At 51.5% G+C, this 17547-nt stretch overlaps 1 protein-coding gene across 2 annotated transcripts; it reads left to right on the forward strand.

The window, feature by feature from the left end:
• Positions 1–7744: 7744 nt before the first annotated feature.
• Positions 7745–17384, forward strand: SOX10 (SRY-box transcription factor 10). Of its 2 annotated transcripts, XM_048932271.1 has the most exons (4): positions 7745–8124; positions 9197–9625; positions 14243–14508; positions 14820–17384. In XM_048932271.1, the coding sequence occupies exons 1-4, from the start codon at positions 7832–7834 to the stop codon at positions 15527–15529; spliced, it is 1698 nt and encodes a 565-aa protein (XP_048788228.1). In that variant the 5' UTR covers positions 7745–7831; the 3' UTR covers positions 15530–17384. The 2 variants fall into 2 exon arrangements, with proteins under 2 accessions (XP_048788228.1, XP_048788238.1); XM_048932281.1 differs by lacking the exon at positions 7745–8124 and having other exon boundaries at positions 9033–9625.
• Positions 17385–17547: the final 163 nt, after the last annotated feature.

Below are 17547 nucleotides of genomic sequence, written 5' to 3' on the forward strand. Positions count from 1 at the left end.
TAGGGTGAGAGTTAATGGCCTCACGTTGCATTGGGGGAGGTTCAGGCTGGGTATTAGGGAAAATTGCTTTTCCAAAAGAGCGGTGCTGCAGTGGCACAGGCTGCCCAGGGAGGTGGTGCAGTCACCATCCCTGGAGGTGTTCCAGAGCCGTGTGGATGTGGCACTGAGGACATGGTCAGTGGGCATGGTGGGGATGGGCTGAAGGTTGGACCGGGTGATCTTAGAGGTCTTTTCCAACCAAAATGATTCTGTGAATCATTGGAGCAGAAATGTGGTTGAGATGTCTCACTCAAACAATGTCACTGTGGTTGGAATAAAACCTGAGATGAACTAAACTCATCCTCGAGCACCCCAGGAAAAATTTCACTCATCTGAATATATTTCCCTCACTTCAGTATAGCTGTTTACAGTGGAGTTTTCACTGTGTACTTCTCAGCAATGTTTGCATCAGCTCATTTCCACAGGTAGCAACAAGCAAAGCGAAGATGAGCAAAGCTGCAGTGGTGGCTGCAGTGGTTTTGCGATCTAGTTTAGTCAGGGTGACAAGAGCAGGTTCAATCTCGAGGAACATGGAGAACAGTCCTCCTCCTGCTTCCCTCACCCCCAAAACCCCAATGAATAGAGTTGGTAAGGGTGGGCACTGGGGCTGATGGCTCCCGACGTGAATAAGGCAGCATAAAGGCAGAGAGCGGCCCCGTCGCGGCTCCGTCCCGACCCATCCTCCCCAGCTGCAGCAGCATCCGCTGCGAGACCAGACCGGCCATTCCTACCCCGTCTTTCTGTGCAGTTCGCTTTTTTTTTTCCGTCTCTCGTCTCCCCCCGCCTCCCCCTCTCTCTATTTCTCTCTCTCTTTCTTTTTTTTTTTTAATTTAATCCCCTTTTTTTCGAACATATCATTACAGGAGCAACAAAAAAGATGGGACAATACAGCCATTGACGAGCTGCTCTCGTCCTCCCGTCCCGGTCCCCCCCACTCCCTCCCTCCCCTCCTCTGGTGCGTGCCAACACTCTTTCCACCCGCCCAGGGCTGGAGCCAGCGCCAAACAACCTCTGCTAATAAACAAGAGGAACCAGATAAACCAGGAACACAATAGAGGGATTTGTTGCACTTTAGTGATGGTGGGAACAATGTCAACTCCGTGGCGCAGCTGCATGGACCCCCTCCCATCCTCTCCCCTCACTGCCTTGTGCCCCCCGCGCACTCACAGCCCAACACTGTGATTTATGAAAGGCCAGAGGTCACTGTGCATTAAAGGGCTCCTTTCTTGCATCATTTATTAACCCTTCTACGACAAGGGGTCCTTATTGTGGCGGTGGTGGCACGGGGAATGGAGAGGGGGCAGAGAAGTCCATCCCAGAGGCACCGCACATCTCCTGTAGGATGCTGAGATGCTGAGCTATTACTTAAATCCGTTTTCACAGCAACCTGAGGCACATGGGAAGGAAGGAAAGCTTTAGTGGGATGCATTTTGGCTACCAGCTGTGTGCCAATAAAAGCAACTTGTGCACTCCAGTGCAGCTCTGTTCCATTCTACATGGGTCATCTTTTACCCAACATGTGCTCAATGCCATGCTGGGGAGCTGTACTGATATTTAGTCCTGCCTAGGACTGGCCTGAAGGATTGCCCTGCAGATCCCATCAGCCCTATGGTGGCCCTGCCAACCTGGGTGTGTCATTGGAGCCTTGGGAAACCTTGTGCCAGCAGGTGTGAACTTGCAGTGCAGCCAGGCAGAGATGCGGCAGGTTGGCCACCTTGAGGTTCCCTTTTCAGGCCAGAATAGAGGTGGCCAAAATCTCTCCTTGCCTTGTGGAAGCAGGTTTGCATCACAGGCAATGCTGCACGGTCACCACGCAGTGCTTTCAAGCCTCACTTTGTGACTGCGGAGCAAAATAATGTAACATGGACGTGCTAATTTGCAGGCTTGGTCTTTTGTTGCAGTGACAATGGTCACTTTGGGAGAAATGATGTGGTGGCAAAGCACTGAACTCTACAGTCCCCTGAACTACCCACATCCCTAGATGTGCTTATGGGCTCTTTGGAGACTCTCTTCCTGGCCAAGCTTGTTTGCAAAGACAAAACCCCTTCTGATGGTCTCATGGCATGGTGCAGGGGATACAATGGTGCTGGTGGGCTGAGACATGTTCCCTCTCATGAAATGGATGGGGAACAAGGGACAAAAGAACTGGAAACCAGTCCCCAAGCTAGGAGCTGGTGGGAGCCCTTTGTACGGGCTCAGGGGGCAGAGGGGATGCAAAGGTTGGGGTCCCGCCACTCAAATGCCGGCTGGTAGCTCTGGTTACCAGCCCAAATGCTCCTGCCCTGGCTTTGGTGCCTCGGCCTGGGGCCGTGCTCCTTCGCTCGCTCTCCCTCACATTCCTCTGGGAGCTGATCAGGGCTTGAATGACACCCCAGATGACTCCTTGCTATTAATTCCTGCGAACAGAATGGGCTCCTTGTTCTCCCAGTCCTACTCTCTGGAGGAATTACAGGGGCCAAGGCAGCGGGCTGAAGCCTTCCTGATTTAACCCTTCCCCCGTCTCCCCAGGAGCTTCCCTGCTGCCACTGGGTTGTTGGAGCTGAAAGTCCTCCCAGAGCTACCTTGGCCTCCACTGTATGAGTCCAAAGGGGTCACCCAGCACTGTTACAACCAAAGGATCCCTTGAGAGAGTCTCCTTTTCTGGTCATTCTGCCCACACGTATTCAGGAGTACTCATTTCCTTTCTTCTCCCCCCCCCGGCATCCCTCCTTGGTCACGCAGTCACAGAGCACTCGGTTCCCTCCATTGTATCACGTTGAACATGGAAGACTCTACCTAAGAAAACAATTTTTTCTCCCCCATCTCCTTATTCCTTCAATACTTGTTTTTTAGGATTTGCTTTTTGGAATTACACCTGGCCTCTTGGTTAGGAGGTGAGGGGGTTAATAGTCTGCCACCCATCAAAGCAGGTAGCTGACAGACCTGCCAGGCCTTGCTACTCTTTGATCTTTCCAGACCCTGGTAATGCAGGAAATTGTCCAAGGGACAATAAGGACTTGCATAGCGTTACCATTACCAATTCTCCCCATGTTCATGAAGAATTGGATCAGATGTTGGACCAGGAGCTGCCTGGTATCTTTGCAATGCTCTGAGGTGCTTGCCCTCTCTGCTTTCCAAGAGGGTTCCTGCAGCTCCAAGGTTGAGATTTAGGAAAGCTTCCCTAGAATTCTCATCTTGGGGTGATGAAAGACAGGGCCACATGCCATTGGCATCACCCACTCCTTGTCAATAACTTTGGAGGAAGGCAGCCACCACCCAGGACACTGAATCTAAGAAGCAAAAAAACAAGCCCACCATGCAATTATCAACTCCATGTTCCTTTGGTTCCCCAGCAATGGGGAACACAGCAAACTGTCTTGCAGCCACATGGATGTGCCTCCAGGTGCAGTGCTGCCAAACCCAGAATGGGTTGCAGTCAGCTCTCTGATTTTTCTGCATGACCCATGCCATTTCCTTCCTCTTTGGGCCGCCTCACTGAGTCTCCTGATGGCGAGAGCCAAGAGTCACATGGGAAGGTCTAAGACCAGTATTGGGAGCTTCAGCCAAAATCGATGAGGTGTGATGAAGACCAGAGCCCAGCTATGGTTCCCATGCCCAGTTCCCAGTTGTGAGGACTCTTATGGCACAAAGCGAACTGAAGGACTTTTTGTTCGTGCTGGTGACGGTGGTTGATCAAATTCAGGGTGGCTTTCATACTCCTTTGTCCCCTGCAACAGAAAATCACAACTGCTGCAGCATCATGAAGCATGGGATACGGGGTCCCTCTGCTTCTCCTGTTTATGGAAGGGCCTTCAAATCTACCTCCACACTATTTGCTCGGTGACATTAGGTCAGGGAGGCATTTGAGAGTGAGGCACAAGGAAGTGGCAGAGATGAGGCTGGCCTTTGGAGCCCCAGCAAACATAAGGTCCTGATCTCATCCAGGCTGCCATAAATCAAGTCCCATGATGTCTCACGAGTGAGGCCAGCCACAGACCCATATATTTTCTGAGCATCATCATGAAATGTTAGCCTCTGTCTTTGCTCCTCTCTACTTTTCTCTTGAGCATCACACTCAGGCAACCTTTGAATTAGAAGAGTAACCGGTTGAAACCTTGCCATTTTTTCCTGTTCTCTTGCCTTCCTCTTTCCACTTTCACCTCAGGATTGAGCCATGTCGCTTCCCATCTATTTCATGGTCATGGTGATGAGGTGTGAGAGGGCCTCATGACACTTCCACATCAAAGGGGATGTGCAGTGCTCATTGAAGAGGCTGGACACACTATTTCTGGCTGGGGCACGGAGATTTCCAGCAGGTGCCAACCATCCCCCACATCCCCTACCTTCCCACCATTGGATTTTCTGGTCCTTCTCTCCTTTCTTTCTCCCTCCTGACTGAGGGGAGAGAGTAAATACATTTAGATCCTGATAGCATGACCTCAAGTGGCTGAAGACACATATTTACAGCAGGAGGGTTCCCTCCATCCTTCACCCTACACCTTCCATTCTCCATCCTCCATCTTCCACCCTTCATTCTCCATTCTCCATCCTCCACCTTTCACTCTCTACCCTTCATCTTCCATTCTCCACCCTCCACCCACCTTCCATCCTCCATTCCCCATCCTCCATCTTCCACTCTTCATCCTCTGAGTTCCACCCTCCATTCTCCATCCTCCACCCTCCATCCTCCTCTTCCTCACCACCTGCCTCTCCCCTCCATCCACAGTGGGACCAGCAAGCCTCACTCTTAGCGAGGATGCCAGTGAGGATGCTCACGCCACATAGAAGCTGGGGAGGGATGAGTGCTCAGCTTCGGCAGCCCCTCTCTACTCCACACCAGATGTCAACCCATGCCCACAGAAGGTTGGAAGAACAAGACCCCCGGACCCCCACCCTGACCCCAAGACCCACATACCCCATGCGCCCACCTCCATGGGTGCTCTCCCTGCTGCTCCCAGCCCAGGTCTCCTCTCCCGTCCTCGGGTCTGAGGCGAGCTGGGCGCTCTGAAAAACCTTTTTATGTGCGCGCGCGCGTGTGCGTGAATCACATGATGGCCGTTCACCTGTATCCCGAACAAAGGCAGCGCACTGTTTGAGGCCCAAACAAGCAAGTAGGCAAGGGGAAGGAGGGGGGTGCCAGGAAAACTGAAGGGGCTGTTGAGAGAGCGGGTGCGCGCGGGAGAAAATCCTTATCAAACTCCCAATTCATGGGTCTCCCTTTCCCTCAGCACACTGCCGGTATTGTTTGCCCGTTGTGTGTGTGTTTTTTCTGGTGTCTGCCCTGACCCCCCCATTCCTAGCTCTGACGCTGTTTTGCTCTATGGAAAGGTTTCATGGGGAACCCCTCCCATTTTCCCAGGCAGTCCTGGGACAATACCAGTGCTGTGCCCCCAGGCTGGGCACAGGACAAAAGCTGGCCCTGTCTCGCAGATGGGAAGCTTGCTGGGGTGCAACCATGCCAGGTTTTTGGGGTCCCACACCCACCAGTGGCTGAGAGCAGACACCAAAACTTCCCAGTGGACAGCCTCTGGCCTTTTTTCCTTCTCCAAGCTATTATTTTCATTTCTCCTCGCTTCTTTCCTGTAGGACTCTCACCTCCTAGTCCTTCTTTCCCATGGGTGCAATCATCCAGCAACATTCTTCCTTAGACAACTCAGGGGAGCTTGTCCTTGATGTCCCACCAACATGGTCTTCACATTGAGACCCTTCTGAGCTGGGTCCTGCTCCTGTGATGATGCTTTATGCACCCAGCCTGGATGCAGAAATACCTACAGTAGTAGGACAAATCCCCTTCCCACCTCTGTTTTGCCTGTTGCCCTCCTGACATGCCTTTTGCACGAACAAGTGGCACCCTCCAACATTTGCATTTCAAGGACTGAAGCACAAATAATAGATTTATCCAAGGTGACACAGGAAATCTGTGGTATAGGAAGGTCTCCAGCCGGTGAACTAACTCCCTTCACTGTTAGATCCTTCATCTGCAAAAGACTGTCTCTTTTTATGGGCTACCCAATACTTAGAGCACCTCACCCACACAGTAATATAAGCTTAAACTAAGAGAATGAAACCTGCTATATGAGAACTTCCCAGATCCAGACATAAGGAAGCCTTAAATTGATGAAGCCATGCCAGCCCTGTGATTCCTGAAACAAGAGATCTCCTCCCTCCTTGCCTTCCCTCCTCTCCCCTTCCTCTCCCCTTCCTCTCCCCTTCCTCTCCCCTTCCTCTCCCCTTCCTCTCCCCTTCCCCTTCCTCTTCCTCTTCCTCTTCCTCTTCCTCTTCCTCTTCCTCTTCCTCTTCCTCTTCCTCTTCCTCTTCCTCTTCCTCTTTTGTGTCTTTCTTGCCACAGTTGGGAGTTGGAGGATCAGACATTCTTTTGCTCACCCAGATCTGGTGACATGGAAGAAAACTGAACTCTACCACTTGCTATCTTGCTGGAGTTAAGCAGAGGCTCATTTTCCCTGTAGACACCATGAGCTTAGTGGCTTCCTTGATTCTGCATCCAGTGGGCCATGGACATCATCTGGCTTGGAAGCTGGGATCTCTCTTGGTGGGAGAGATTGTCCCATTCTGTAAGACTTGTGGCTCACCAATTGCTGCTTTGGTCAAGGAAGGATGGCACCAATACTGGATTCTGAGTGTATTAGCACCATCCTTGGGTCTGGTTCCCTTATGTTTCAAATAGTGCCAGCCAGGGTTTTTGTAGGGTATTACAATGAATCATGGAATCATTTCGGTTGGAAAAGACCTCACAGATCACCTGGTCCAACCCTCAGCCCATCCCCACCATGTCCACCAACCATGTCCTTTGTGTCACATCCACACAGTTCTGGAACATCTCCAGGTACGGTGACTCCACCACCTGCCAGGGCAGCATCGTTCTTTCTAATGCAAAGATTCTGGAGGGTGAAGATCTGCTACAAAAGCTGAAAATATTCTTGAAATCCTTTGAACTTTGTTCCCTGGGTCACAGTCATTCACCTTGCATTTTCTTGCTTCGCAGCTTCAGGTTGGCTCTCCAGCAAAGAGCTGAGGCAGCAGATAGATCTATCTCCTTGCTGACTCAGGAGGATCTGGGGAGACTGTTAGAATTTCATGGGTGATCTCTCATGGTTACAGGATTGGCACTGCTCTTTGTCATCCCCAGTGAGAAGGGGAAGTGAAGAAGCCAACAACCACATGCATCTGGGAAGGAAAGCAAGTTAGAAAATGGAAGAATTTGTGGGAACATTCTGTAACCTGTTGTGTGATTAGAATCTGTATGTGCTCCAGTGCATGAGCAACAAGAAGTGAATGACTGTGAAATAGTCCTCATATTTGAAAAGACCTCATATTTGCCTTCAGGAGCAGTTCAACAGAGTCAAGGAAGCTCAGCCTGGTCATCTTGGTGAGAGCCCACAGAGATGGAGATGTTGTAAGGACCCCATCTTCAGGGTGTAAGAATCCTAGGTAGGTTCAAGCTGGCATGACTTACTCTGCAGAGTGCTCTTCTGAACCTAATGTCCTCCATCTTCAGGATGCTCCTGATTTCTTGCATGCCCTTCTCCACATTGAGGAGGCTCTTTTTGCAGTATTTTGACCCCATTATCCTGGGCCAGATTGTTGCAATGCACAGTGTGGGGTCCCCACCGGACTCCATGATGGGGATCAGGGACATGTTGGGGATGTGGATACTACAAGCGTGTCAGTGGTGGCGGGGGAAAGGAAGGGGAGCCCAGCCTTGGGTTGCACCACTTCACATCCTTCCCTGTGCCCAGCAAATCCAGTACCCTGGGGTTAAGCTCTCTCTATCCCCACTGGGGGAAAGCAGTGAATGCTGAGTTGGAGTGGGGGGCTGCAGCATCCCCTCCTCACCAGTCCTGACTGTGTCCTGGCTCTGAGCAATGCTTGGCTCCACCTTCCACCCTTCCCTCCCCCGGTGCTAAGCAGCAAAGCCAGCAAGAGGCATCCAGCCGGGGCATTAGTAAAAACCAAGCCTCCCTCCAGGAATGGCACTTGCCTGAGCACCTCCCCGGCAGCACGCCCCACAGCCGGAGGGAGAACAGGGGGGCACTGGGACAAGAGCTGCAGCCTTCACAGGGTTTGCTGCCCGCACCAGCCAGCAACGTAAGTTTTCCTACCTGAGCTCACTGGCATGCACATTTATTTTTTGTACTTTCTGCCACTTTTTCAGTTTCCTCAGCGAAGATTCATGTCATCCCTTGAAAGTGGAGTGACAGCAGCCCTTGCTCCGCATTGACTTTTGCAGCTAAACAAGAGGCATGCTTTTTTGTAACTTCCTATTTTTTCTTTCTTTCTTTCTTTCCTCCTTTTAACTTCTGTCTAGGGGAGAGATGTTGTGGGGAAGGAGGGGCTTTATTTTTAGAGCTTTTTTTTTTTCAAATCAGGGGACAGTGATGCTGTGGCAGGGACTTACAGAGGTGACTGCAGACAGTGAGAGAGGAGGGGTGCACAGGGTGGGCAGCTCAGGTCCTGGGCTTCTCTTCAAGTTGAACTATGTGTGTGTTTGCATCTGGATATGAAGGTGCATATGTATATGTATACACATACTTATATGTACATATACATATACAAGGATGTGTTTGGGGACACGAAGCAGATGTGATTTAGGTCTTTGCTCCAAGAGCAGCAAGCACTGGCGTGTCACGCTGGCACTTTCTCCTACTGCTTTTGGGGCTCTGGAGGTGGCTAGGAAATGGGAGATCTGTCCCTTTGGTTCATCCCCCATGGAGATCTGCAAGCAGGCAGGGTCTCTGTGAGGTCCCCAGAACCCCCTGTCCTGCATGGTTAGAGCGGTTGCAGGCATGGGTTGATGGCTGGACTGGATGATCTTAGTGGTCACTCCAACCTTTATGATTCTATGATTCTATGATTTTTTGGCACGGCTGGGCAGCTGCCACCGTCCCCTCTGCACATGCCAGTTCGGGACATTTGCAGAGATAAGAGCTCCCGATGGATCAGGGCCCTGACCCATCCCCACCCCCATCGATCACGGGTTTTGCGGTGTGCACGGCTATTGCTTTGCTTGCGCTTTTATCAAGCAGCCCCTGTCTCGTGGTCTGCTCTTCAGAGTGTGGAGTCCCAGTCGGATTTGGTGGCTGCTTTTCCTTTTCTCTATTTTCCTTTTTCTTTTTTCCTTCCTTTCCTTTGTTTTTCTCTTCCTCCCTTCCCTCCCCAGTGAGAAGAAGGAAGCGACCATGGCTGATGACCAAGACCTGTCGGAGGTGGAGATGAGCCCAGTGGGTTCTGAAGACCATCACTGCCTCTCGCCGGGACCATCCATGGCGTCGGACAACTCTCCACACCTCACTGGCTCTGGAAATGGGGAGATGGGCAAGGTCAAGAAGGAGCAGCAAGACTCGGAGGCGGATGACGACAAGTTCCCTGTCTGCATCCGTGAGGCGGTCAGCCAGGTGCTGAGCGGCTATGACTGGACCCTGGTACCCATGCCTGTTCGGGTCAATGGAAGTAACAAGAGCAAACCCCACGTCAAGAGGCCCATGAACGCCTTCATGGTCTGGGCGCAGGCTGCCCGGAGGAAATTGGCTGACCAGTATCCGCACCTCCACAATGCTGAGCTCAGTAAGACCTTGGGGAAGCTCTGGAGGTAAGAGAGGGTGTGTGAGGGTGTCCTGGTGATGAGGAGAAAAGATGGGGATGGGGAGGGAGGAGGGGGTGTCTCTTGTGCCACTGCTTCCTTACTGGAAGATGCCCACAGGAGGCACAGCCAGCAGCTAGGAGAATGGGGAAGAGTACCCTGTATGTGTAGTGAAAGCTTCCTCAGCAGAGCTCACCTCCATCCCAAATGGAGCTCACACTTTTCTTTTTCACCTGTTTCCCTCTGATTTTCCCTGTTGTTTCTGATCATGACACTTATCCTGGTCCTCTCGTACTTGATGGTCAGGGGAGATCTTGTCTCCTTGGCTCACCCTCTGCTGGGCAAACTTATGCATGAACAGAATCTGGTCTGAGCCCCATCAACCATAATTCACCTGTGGCTGCCCCAGGATCATTTGACCTTGGGTCCCATGCTAGCAGGGGAAACTTTTGAGCAGTGCCAGTCTCCCATCTGATCCCCCCTCCCATCCCTCCCAAGGTGGTCCTGGTATTGGCAGGCTGTGCAAGTGCAGTGAGGCTATCAGAGAGGAAAGATAGGCAAGGAGAGACCCTGTATAGTGTGGCTTATGAGTGCCATGATGGCCAACCCACTTTCTCCTCATGAGGCTGTCTATAACAGTAATGCCATCAACCTGTTAAACTTTCTGCTGCTAGCCCCCCACAGTGTCACCCCCTTGCTTTGTACCAACCAACGCACATAATGGCCATCAGCCCACTGTGAAAGGACTCTCATTCCCTTTTCTGCCCTGGCAGCACTGTATGAGAGGAAGATTTGTGCTTCTGATGGGCCACAAGACATTCTTCCAAAACATGCCGTGGCCAGCAGGTCTCCTCCTGACTCCAAACCTCCTGGTGCACAAGGAAGAACTGGGCCCTTAAGCACTGTTTTCTCCCTGTGCTGCATCCACTTGTTTACCCCAGCCCACTAATGTGTTCTATAACTCAAGCAAGGGGATTTCTTTAGGTAGTCAAAGGCAAACATCTGATGCTTTTTCACTTCATCCTACTTTGTTCCCCACTGCCTTTCCTTTCCTCTACCCCATTTGCTGCTCCATCCTTGGGCTCTGCTACTAGCCTCTGACCTCAAGTGAAGCTTGGACCCATAGCTCTCAGGTCTGGACTGCTCTTTCCCCTTCACTCTGGTAGCCCACTGGTTTTGTCTATCCCTCCCAGCATCTGTTGTCCCCATCAGGGACAGCCGTTCCCCCCCAGCCACACCTTGGTGTCCTCTTCCATTTGTTTCTTTATGAACTGATCACCTTCTTCATACTTTGCTCCCATTTCTCTGCTTCCCAGCACCTTCTGGTGCTGTCCAAATCTACCCTGTTTTGTTCCCAAAGTGTTATTTCAAGATATTTTTCCTTTACTGGGACACAACTCCTTCCCACATCTTTGCTGCTAGGGCAAATGCAGCTCTCCAAGCTGTGCCAGCCCATACGAGACTGTTCTGACTGGGTTATGGGTATTGCCACAGGGCTGGCATCTGAGCTAGCCAGGATGGCACACGTGTGCCCTTCTGTGGGGCTAGGGACAAGAATCAGCCAACCAAAGCCCAAGGAATCAGTCCTGAAGGTTACCAGGGCTGCAGCCCTGAGCCAGGATTCTCAGCCATAGTGCAGTTGGGTTGCTCCCCATAGGTTCCTCATGCACTGAAGGTATACTGTCTGTGAATCAGTGTGGGTGACAAATTCTATTTCCACGTAGGCTGCTGCGAGCTTATACAATTAGGGGCTGCATTAGCAGTGCAGGGAATGAGAGCTGGTGAGCACAGAGACTGCCTGCAGACCTTTAAGCCAAGTGCCAGTGATCGGTGATTGGTAGGGATGGCAGAGCCTGGAAAATCCTCTTAAAGACTCGTCCAGTATCCTAGTACTATGCTTGCTGCATCCCTACCGTGTGGACAAAACGTCTCCAGAGGAGGTTGAAGGGGAAGGAGTTATGGTCCCCTTCACCTTCCTCAGTCTGCCCACTTAGGATGCAAAGGATGCAGATGAAGAAGTGAGTGTGCTAAAACGGAGGGTGAGGGCAAGGAGAGGAGGAGGGGAAGGGAGGGTTTCCATGCTTGATGAAAGCTCGCCTTGGCTGCTTTCCTTCCCTGGGGCAGGTTAGGAGCAGCTCTCAAATGGAGGCAGGCTGCTGAAAATGTCGGCGTGATGTGACTCTAAGCCAACGCGCCGGCCAGCAACAACTCTGGAGCCAAAACCAGATGGGAGTTGGGAAGAAGGGGTACAGTGGGGCTGCGGGGAGCAGCATGGAGAGCCTATGAAGAGATCTTTGTATGGGAGTGGCAGCTCCCTCATTTCCTGCACCTCACCAAGGCAAAGAGCCAGGGATGGGGTCATGCCCGTGAGCTCCAGGGCTGTGGACGTGTAGGACCAACCATCCCTGGCCGTGCACCAGGAGATCCCATCCCCACCGCCCTGACTCATTGGCAGCTGAGCCCTGGGATGGGGTCAGGCTGTGGCAGCGCGGCATGATGCCAAGTGGTGGAAGGGAAAGATGGGAAAGATGGGAGGGAGGACTTTGGCTCCTCTTTCTCCTCCAGAGTGGGGTGCCAAAGGGGTGAGTGCTCGGTGTCGGGCTGAGTGGAGGTGGCTGCGTTAAGCCCCATGAGGGCTTTGCTCCGTGATCCATATGTTCTCTGCCCATGCGAGATTCCTTTGCATTGTCGATGGAGGAGTGTGGGGGGCAGAGGGGGAGGGCAGGAAACAAGTGAAATCCAAATCCCCCAAATCTCCTGGCCTTTGCCTGCTCGCACCAGTTTCACTTTGCTAAAGCCGATTTGAGCTCTGATCCCAGTGAGAGGGAGGAGGGAGCAGGTAGGCTGGGGAAGGAGAAGACAAAGGCACAGGGAGTAGACTTCCCGCTGTCCTGCTGGCAGCGCTGCCAGCAGGCTGCTGGCCAGAAGAGAGGAGGTGAGGAGTCCAGGCACCAACAGAGGGCAGGCAGCTGGCTTCTGTGCAGACTCAAGTGACTCTTTTTCCAGGAGGCAGATATGCAAGGCTGAGCTTCGGTCTCCTGCTCATCTCCTCTGTCCAACATCCCGCCTCTTCCTCCAAGCGGTTCCTATGTAAAATGAGACCTTCCATTTCCAGCCATCTTATTAGTTTTAGCACTACCTGTATTGGGAGTAGAGAAGCCTGAGCCCAGCTGCCATGTAGAGAAGTGTTGTAAGGGTGCAGTTTGCCTCCATTCTCTCCTTTCCTAGAATCATAGAATACCCTGAGTTGGAAGGGACCCATAAAGGACCATCGAGTCCAACTGCTGGCTCCACACAGGACCACCCAAAAATTAGACCATATGTCTGAGAGTATTGTCCAGACACCTCTTGTACTCCAGTAAGATTGGTGCCGTGAGCATTCCCCTGAGGAGCCTGTTCCAGGGCCTGATCACCTTATGGTGAAGAACCTTTTCCGGTTATCCAACTGGACTGTCTCTTCTTTGTCTCCCATGGAGAAGGGTTGTTTTCAAGGATGAGGTGAAGTTGTCTCCCAGTCCTCGATGCCTTGGACAGGCTGTCCTTTCGACACCATGGAGGGCAGATTGGAGCAGCACTGGCAGAGGGATTAGAGCCCTCCTGGAGCTGTGAGCATGGTGTAGAGTGGTGGGAGGGGAAGAGAAAAGCTGGCGTTGGATTCACAGTGGCTCAGTTGCTTTAAGCTGCAGGATTAAGGAGGTGGAGGAATGCAGTGTGCGGCCGTGACCTTCTCAGGCTGCCTGGAGTGAACCCAGGTCAGCACTGTAATGGGCTGCAGACCGCCACACACCTGACTGATGGGCAGAAGGTGCTCAAAAACCAGTCACTGGCTGCTGAAGCCTTTCATCCTCCTCTGCAGCTCTACCTGCGTACTCCTCCTCTCTCACCTTCAATTTTTCAGATCAATCCAGGCCTTTCTATCTATGACAATGCTTTCAATTGAGCAGAATAAGTTACATTTAAAGCTAAAGACTTAAGGAGTACCAAGATGCTGGCTCATCCCCATCCCCAGGCAATTCTTTTGTTGGGAGAAAAAAGGGGTGAGCATCTCATAAATGTGAAATATTTTGCCGTTTGTGTGCCCAGCAGTAGTTTGATGAGACGGGTCCCTTTTGAGAGTGCTGCTCTCTGATCAGAAGTAGGATGACTTTGAGTCACAAGAATATTTGAGGGGAAAATGGTAAAATTAAACTCAAGTGTTTCCAAGTGGAGATCTGTTAGAGCCTTGAGCAATGAAGCTGTTTTCTCTGAGCTGTCCTGTCCGCATGTTGCATGGTTTCTTTGGAGATCCTATCTTACCCACAGGAGCTCATGATCAGGCAGGAGAACAGAGAAGGACCTCACATTTGTACATCTTTTATCCAGAGACCATGATTCATCTATTTCTACAAGGTCTAGTGACATAGAATTTGTTTTTTTTTGCAGTAAGAAGAGCTGGATATTTGTGCTTCAGCCTACAGCTGCCAACACCCATCACTGTCATTTGTGCTCAGTAGAGCCATAAATTTTCCTTTGGGGTTGAAACTAAAAGATAAGTTAGTTTGTTGAGCTTAATTGGGATACTGTGATTCTTTTTCTGATGTTCCTGCCCCTCTCCTTCCCCTGTTTTTTACCATTTTGGCCCTGCAGGCTGCTGAACGAAAGCGATAAGCGTCCTTTTATTGAAGAGGCCGAGCGGCTAAGGATGCAGCACAAGAAGGACCACCCTGACTACAAATACCAGCCACGGAGGCGGAAAAATGGCAAGGCCACGCAGGGCGAGGGCGAGGGCCAGGTGGAGGGGGAGGCTGGCGGGGCTGCTGCTATCCAGGCTCACTACAAGAACACCCATCTGGAGCACAGGCATCCTGGGGAAGGGTCACCAATGTCCGATGGGCACCCAGAGCACTCTTCAGGTGAGTCCCATGGCTCCATGAACAAACTGGTAGGTGACAACAATCTGGGAAGCTCAAGAAAACAAGCCATCACCTTAGGGATATGTCTCACATTGCTCATGACCCCACAAACACTGTTGGAATCAGTGGTATAGTGACAGGCCCTGGTTTCCAGAGCACTTGCATTCCTCCGGTCAGGTTGGATAGATATAATTCCTTACTTATCATGGCTTACTGGGTGGAGCAGAGTTGATGTGTGCTGCCATCCAGGTGTAAAGCAGTAACTCACTTCTTGTCCTTCTTTCCTCCTCAAAATGTTTTTCACACCGCAGGTCAGAGCCACGGCCCTCCCACTCCTCCCACCACCCCTAAGACCGAGCTGCAGGCAGGCAAAGCTGACTCCAAGCGAGAAGGGCGTTCCCTAGGGGAAGGGGGAAAGCCACACATTGACTTCGGCAACGTGGACATCGGGGAGATCAGCCATGAAGTGATGTCCAACATGGAGACCTTTGATGTCAACGAATTCGACCAATACCTGCCACCCAACGGACACGCCGGCCACCCAGGCCATGTTGGGGGCTACGCAGCAGCCGCTGGCTATGGTCTTGGGAGCGCCCTGGCTGCGGCCAGTGGACACTCAGCCTGGATCTCCAAGCAGCATGGAGTCTCCTTGTCCGCCACCACATCACCAGTGGTGGACTCCAAGGCCCAGGTGAAAACGGAGGGGTCTGCCCCTGGAGGTCATTACACCGATCAACCCTCCACCTCCCAGATAGCTTACACATCCCTGAGTCTGCCCCACTACGGTTCGGCCTTTCCCTCCATCTCCAGGCCCCAGTTTGACTATCCTGATCACCAGCCCTCGGGACCCTACTACAGCCACTCCAGCCAAGCCTCCGGCCTCTACTCTGCCTTCTCCTATATGGGACCTTCCCAGCGTCCTCTTTACACTGCCATCTCTGACCCCACACCCTCCGTGCCACAGTCTCATAGTCCCACACATTGGGAACAGCCTGTGTATACGACTCTCTCCAGACCATAGGGAATGGGGAACAGTGACCAAAGCAGCGACGGAAAGGCTCCGAAGAATCCGCACAGGCAGAAGAGCCTCCGAACTCCGAGGTCACTCAGTGCCACCATCCAGCCACCAGAACCCACTGAGTATCTGGAAGTGCCTTTCTTGACCCCGGCTATCGCTGGCTCACCCGCCTACAGGAAGGTTTTTCGTCCTTTCGCCCTGTACCGATTTCACGCAGGCCACACAACTGGCTTGCAACACCTTATTGGCCTTCTAGATGAGGAAGACTCAAGACATGGAGTGACGGGTCTGTGGTGGGCTTCGTTGTGCGCACCCTGGACTGTAAGAGGAGAGAGACTGTCCTTTCCTTCCCCTCCTCAACCTCCTCCAGCAAATTAGCAAGTGTTTCCAAAAGGCCTCTTGTCAAAACTCTTTGTCAGCTGCTGCGGGTGAAGGGTGCTTGCTCAGCCTTGGTGAACATGTCATGGGAGGAGGAGTTGGGAGGACGGCATGGCCGGCTTCCTTGCATCAGTGTTGTGCAGCAGTCCTGCCTAAGATTCACACATGCATGAATCTTGATCCCTGCTGGAAGACCAACTTATGCTTGCCTCCCTGCTGATTTCCACAGCTGCACGCTATAGCTTTTCTCCCCACCTCTTCCCTCTGTCCCATCCGTTTAATCCCATACTCCTTCCTGCATGGATTTTATAAGGCTTGACTGAACAGTGCGGAGGGTTCAGGAACGCGCTGTCAGCCTTAGCCTCATATCATAGCCTGTATGTGTGTATGCGTGTTTGTGTAAGGAGTTGAGGAGAGGTGGGGAAGGATCTGTGAATCATTCAGGTGCTGTGGGTGAATCCTCTCTTCTTGCAATTTAATTTCTATCGTTCACCTGTGATTCAGATTTCTGGGCATCTCAGTCCTTCCCAATCTCTTCAGTATCCCAACAATCTCTCAGCAAACCAGGTCCTTGCTCCTCCAGCATTTGACTGTGTCTGCTGAAAACGTGAAGGCACCAAGAAAGCTACGATGCACTTGCCAACACCCAGACGTAGTTGCAATAATCCAATACTCGCTCTGAGCACTGCTCCAAACTCAGGCCAATGGTGTGTACATCGCTGCTCATTTGTTCATCACGTTATCGCAATCTGTCAGCACCTCCCTCCTACTTTTGCTCAGGATGGAAAGACACTCTTGTGGATATAAGCAAGGTAGATATGCACCCAATTTTGGATGGCTACAAAGAAAAGAACACTACTTATGTGCAGAATTCATTTCCACCTCTGGGTTTCAAGCTGGAAACAAGCAGCTCTTGCAGTCAGATCGACCCTTTTTGTTCAGCCCATCTCCTGAGGACAGCCTACTTAATTCTCCTTTGTCACCTCCAGGACTGGGTGGTGCGTTCTGCCAGGGAGTGAACTGGCCAAGAAGCTGCTGCAGGAAAAAGTGACTCCTGACAACTGATCACAGAGATGTGTTGTGGGACCTCCTAACGGGTAATTCAGTCTAGAAAGATAAAATACTTCAACCGAACGTGGACTGTGATTCGTGTCACTGTTTCCCTCCGTTGATATGATGTCAGATGTCCTTCCCACCTCCTTTAGCTATGGATGACTTCTTGTGGTGTCTGAAGAGATCACATAGAATGTTTGTTCCCTGAACGCATGTAACCTATTTGAGCCCTGTCCTCTTATTTATGCAAGTAGCACCTTCCTCCCCCTGCTCCCTTTCCCCAGTCTCTATGCTGCCCTAGCACCATTAACTCTGCATTAAACATATGGAATAATAAACTTAAAAGTTTCATTTTCATGTCTCTGGATTTTTTTTTTCACTGCCTTTTTGAAAGTCTCTGATTTTTTCCCTCCAGTAAATCTGTCACGTCACCACACCACCACACAGATCCCATGAATGGCTCTCCTTGGCCCATCATTCAGAGGACACAGCCACAGCTTCAACTGGCTTACTGTGCTCTTTCATGGAGACGAAACTCACCTGTTCATAAGCCAGCTCCAGTCATTTCTTCCTTAGGTTGCTGTTCCTAA

The sequence above is a fragment of the Lagopus muta genome, chromosome 1 (assembly GCF_023343835.1).
Source record: "Lagopus muta isolate bLagMut1 chromosome 1, bLagMut1 primary, whole genome shotgun sequence".
Taxonomy (NCBI): Eukaryota; Metazoa; Chordata; class Aves; order Galliformes; family Phasianidae; genus Lagopus; species Lagopus muta.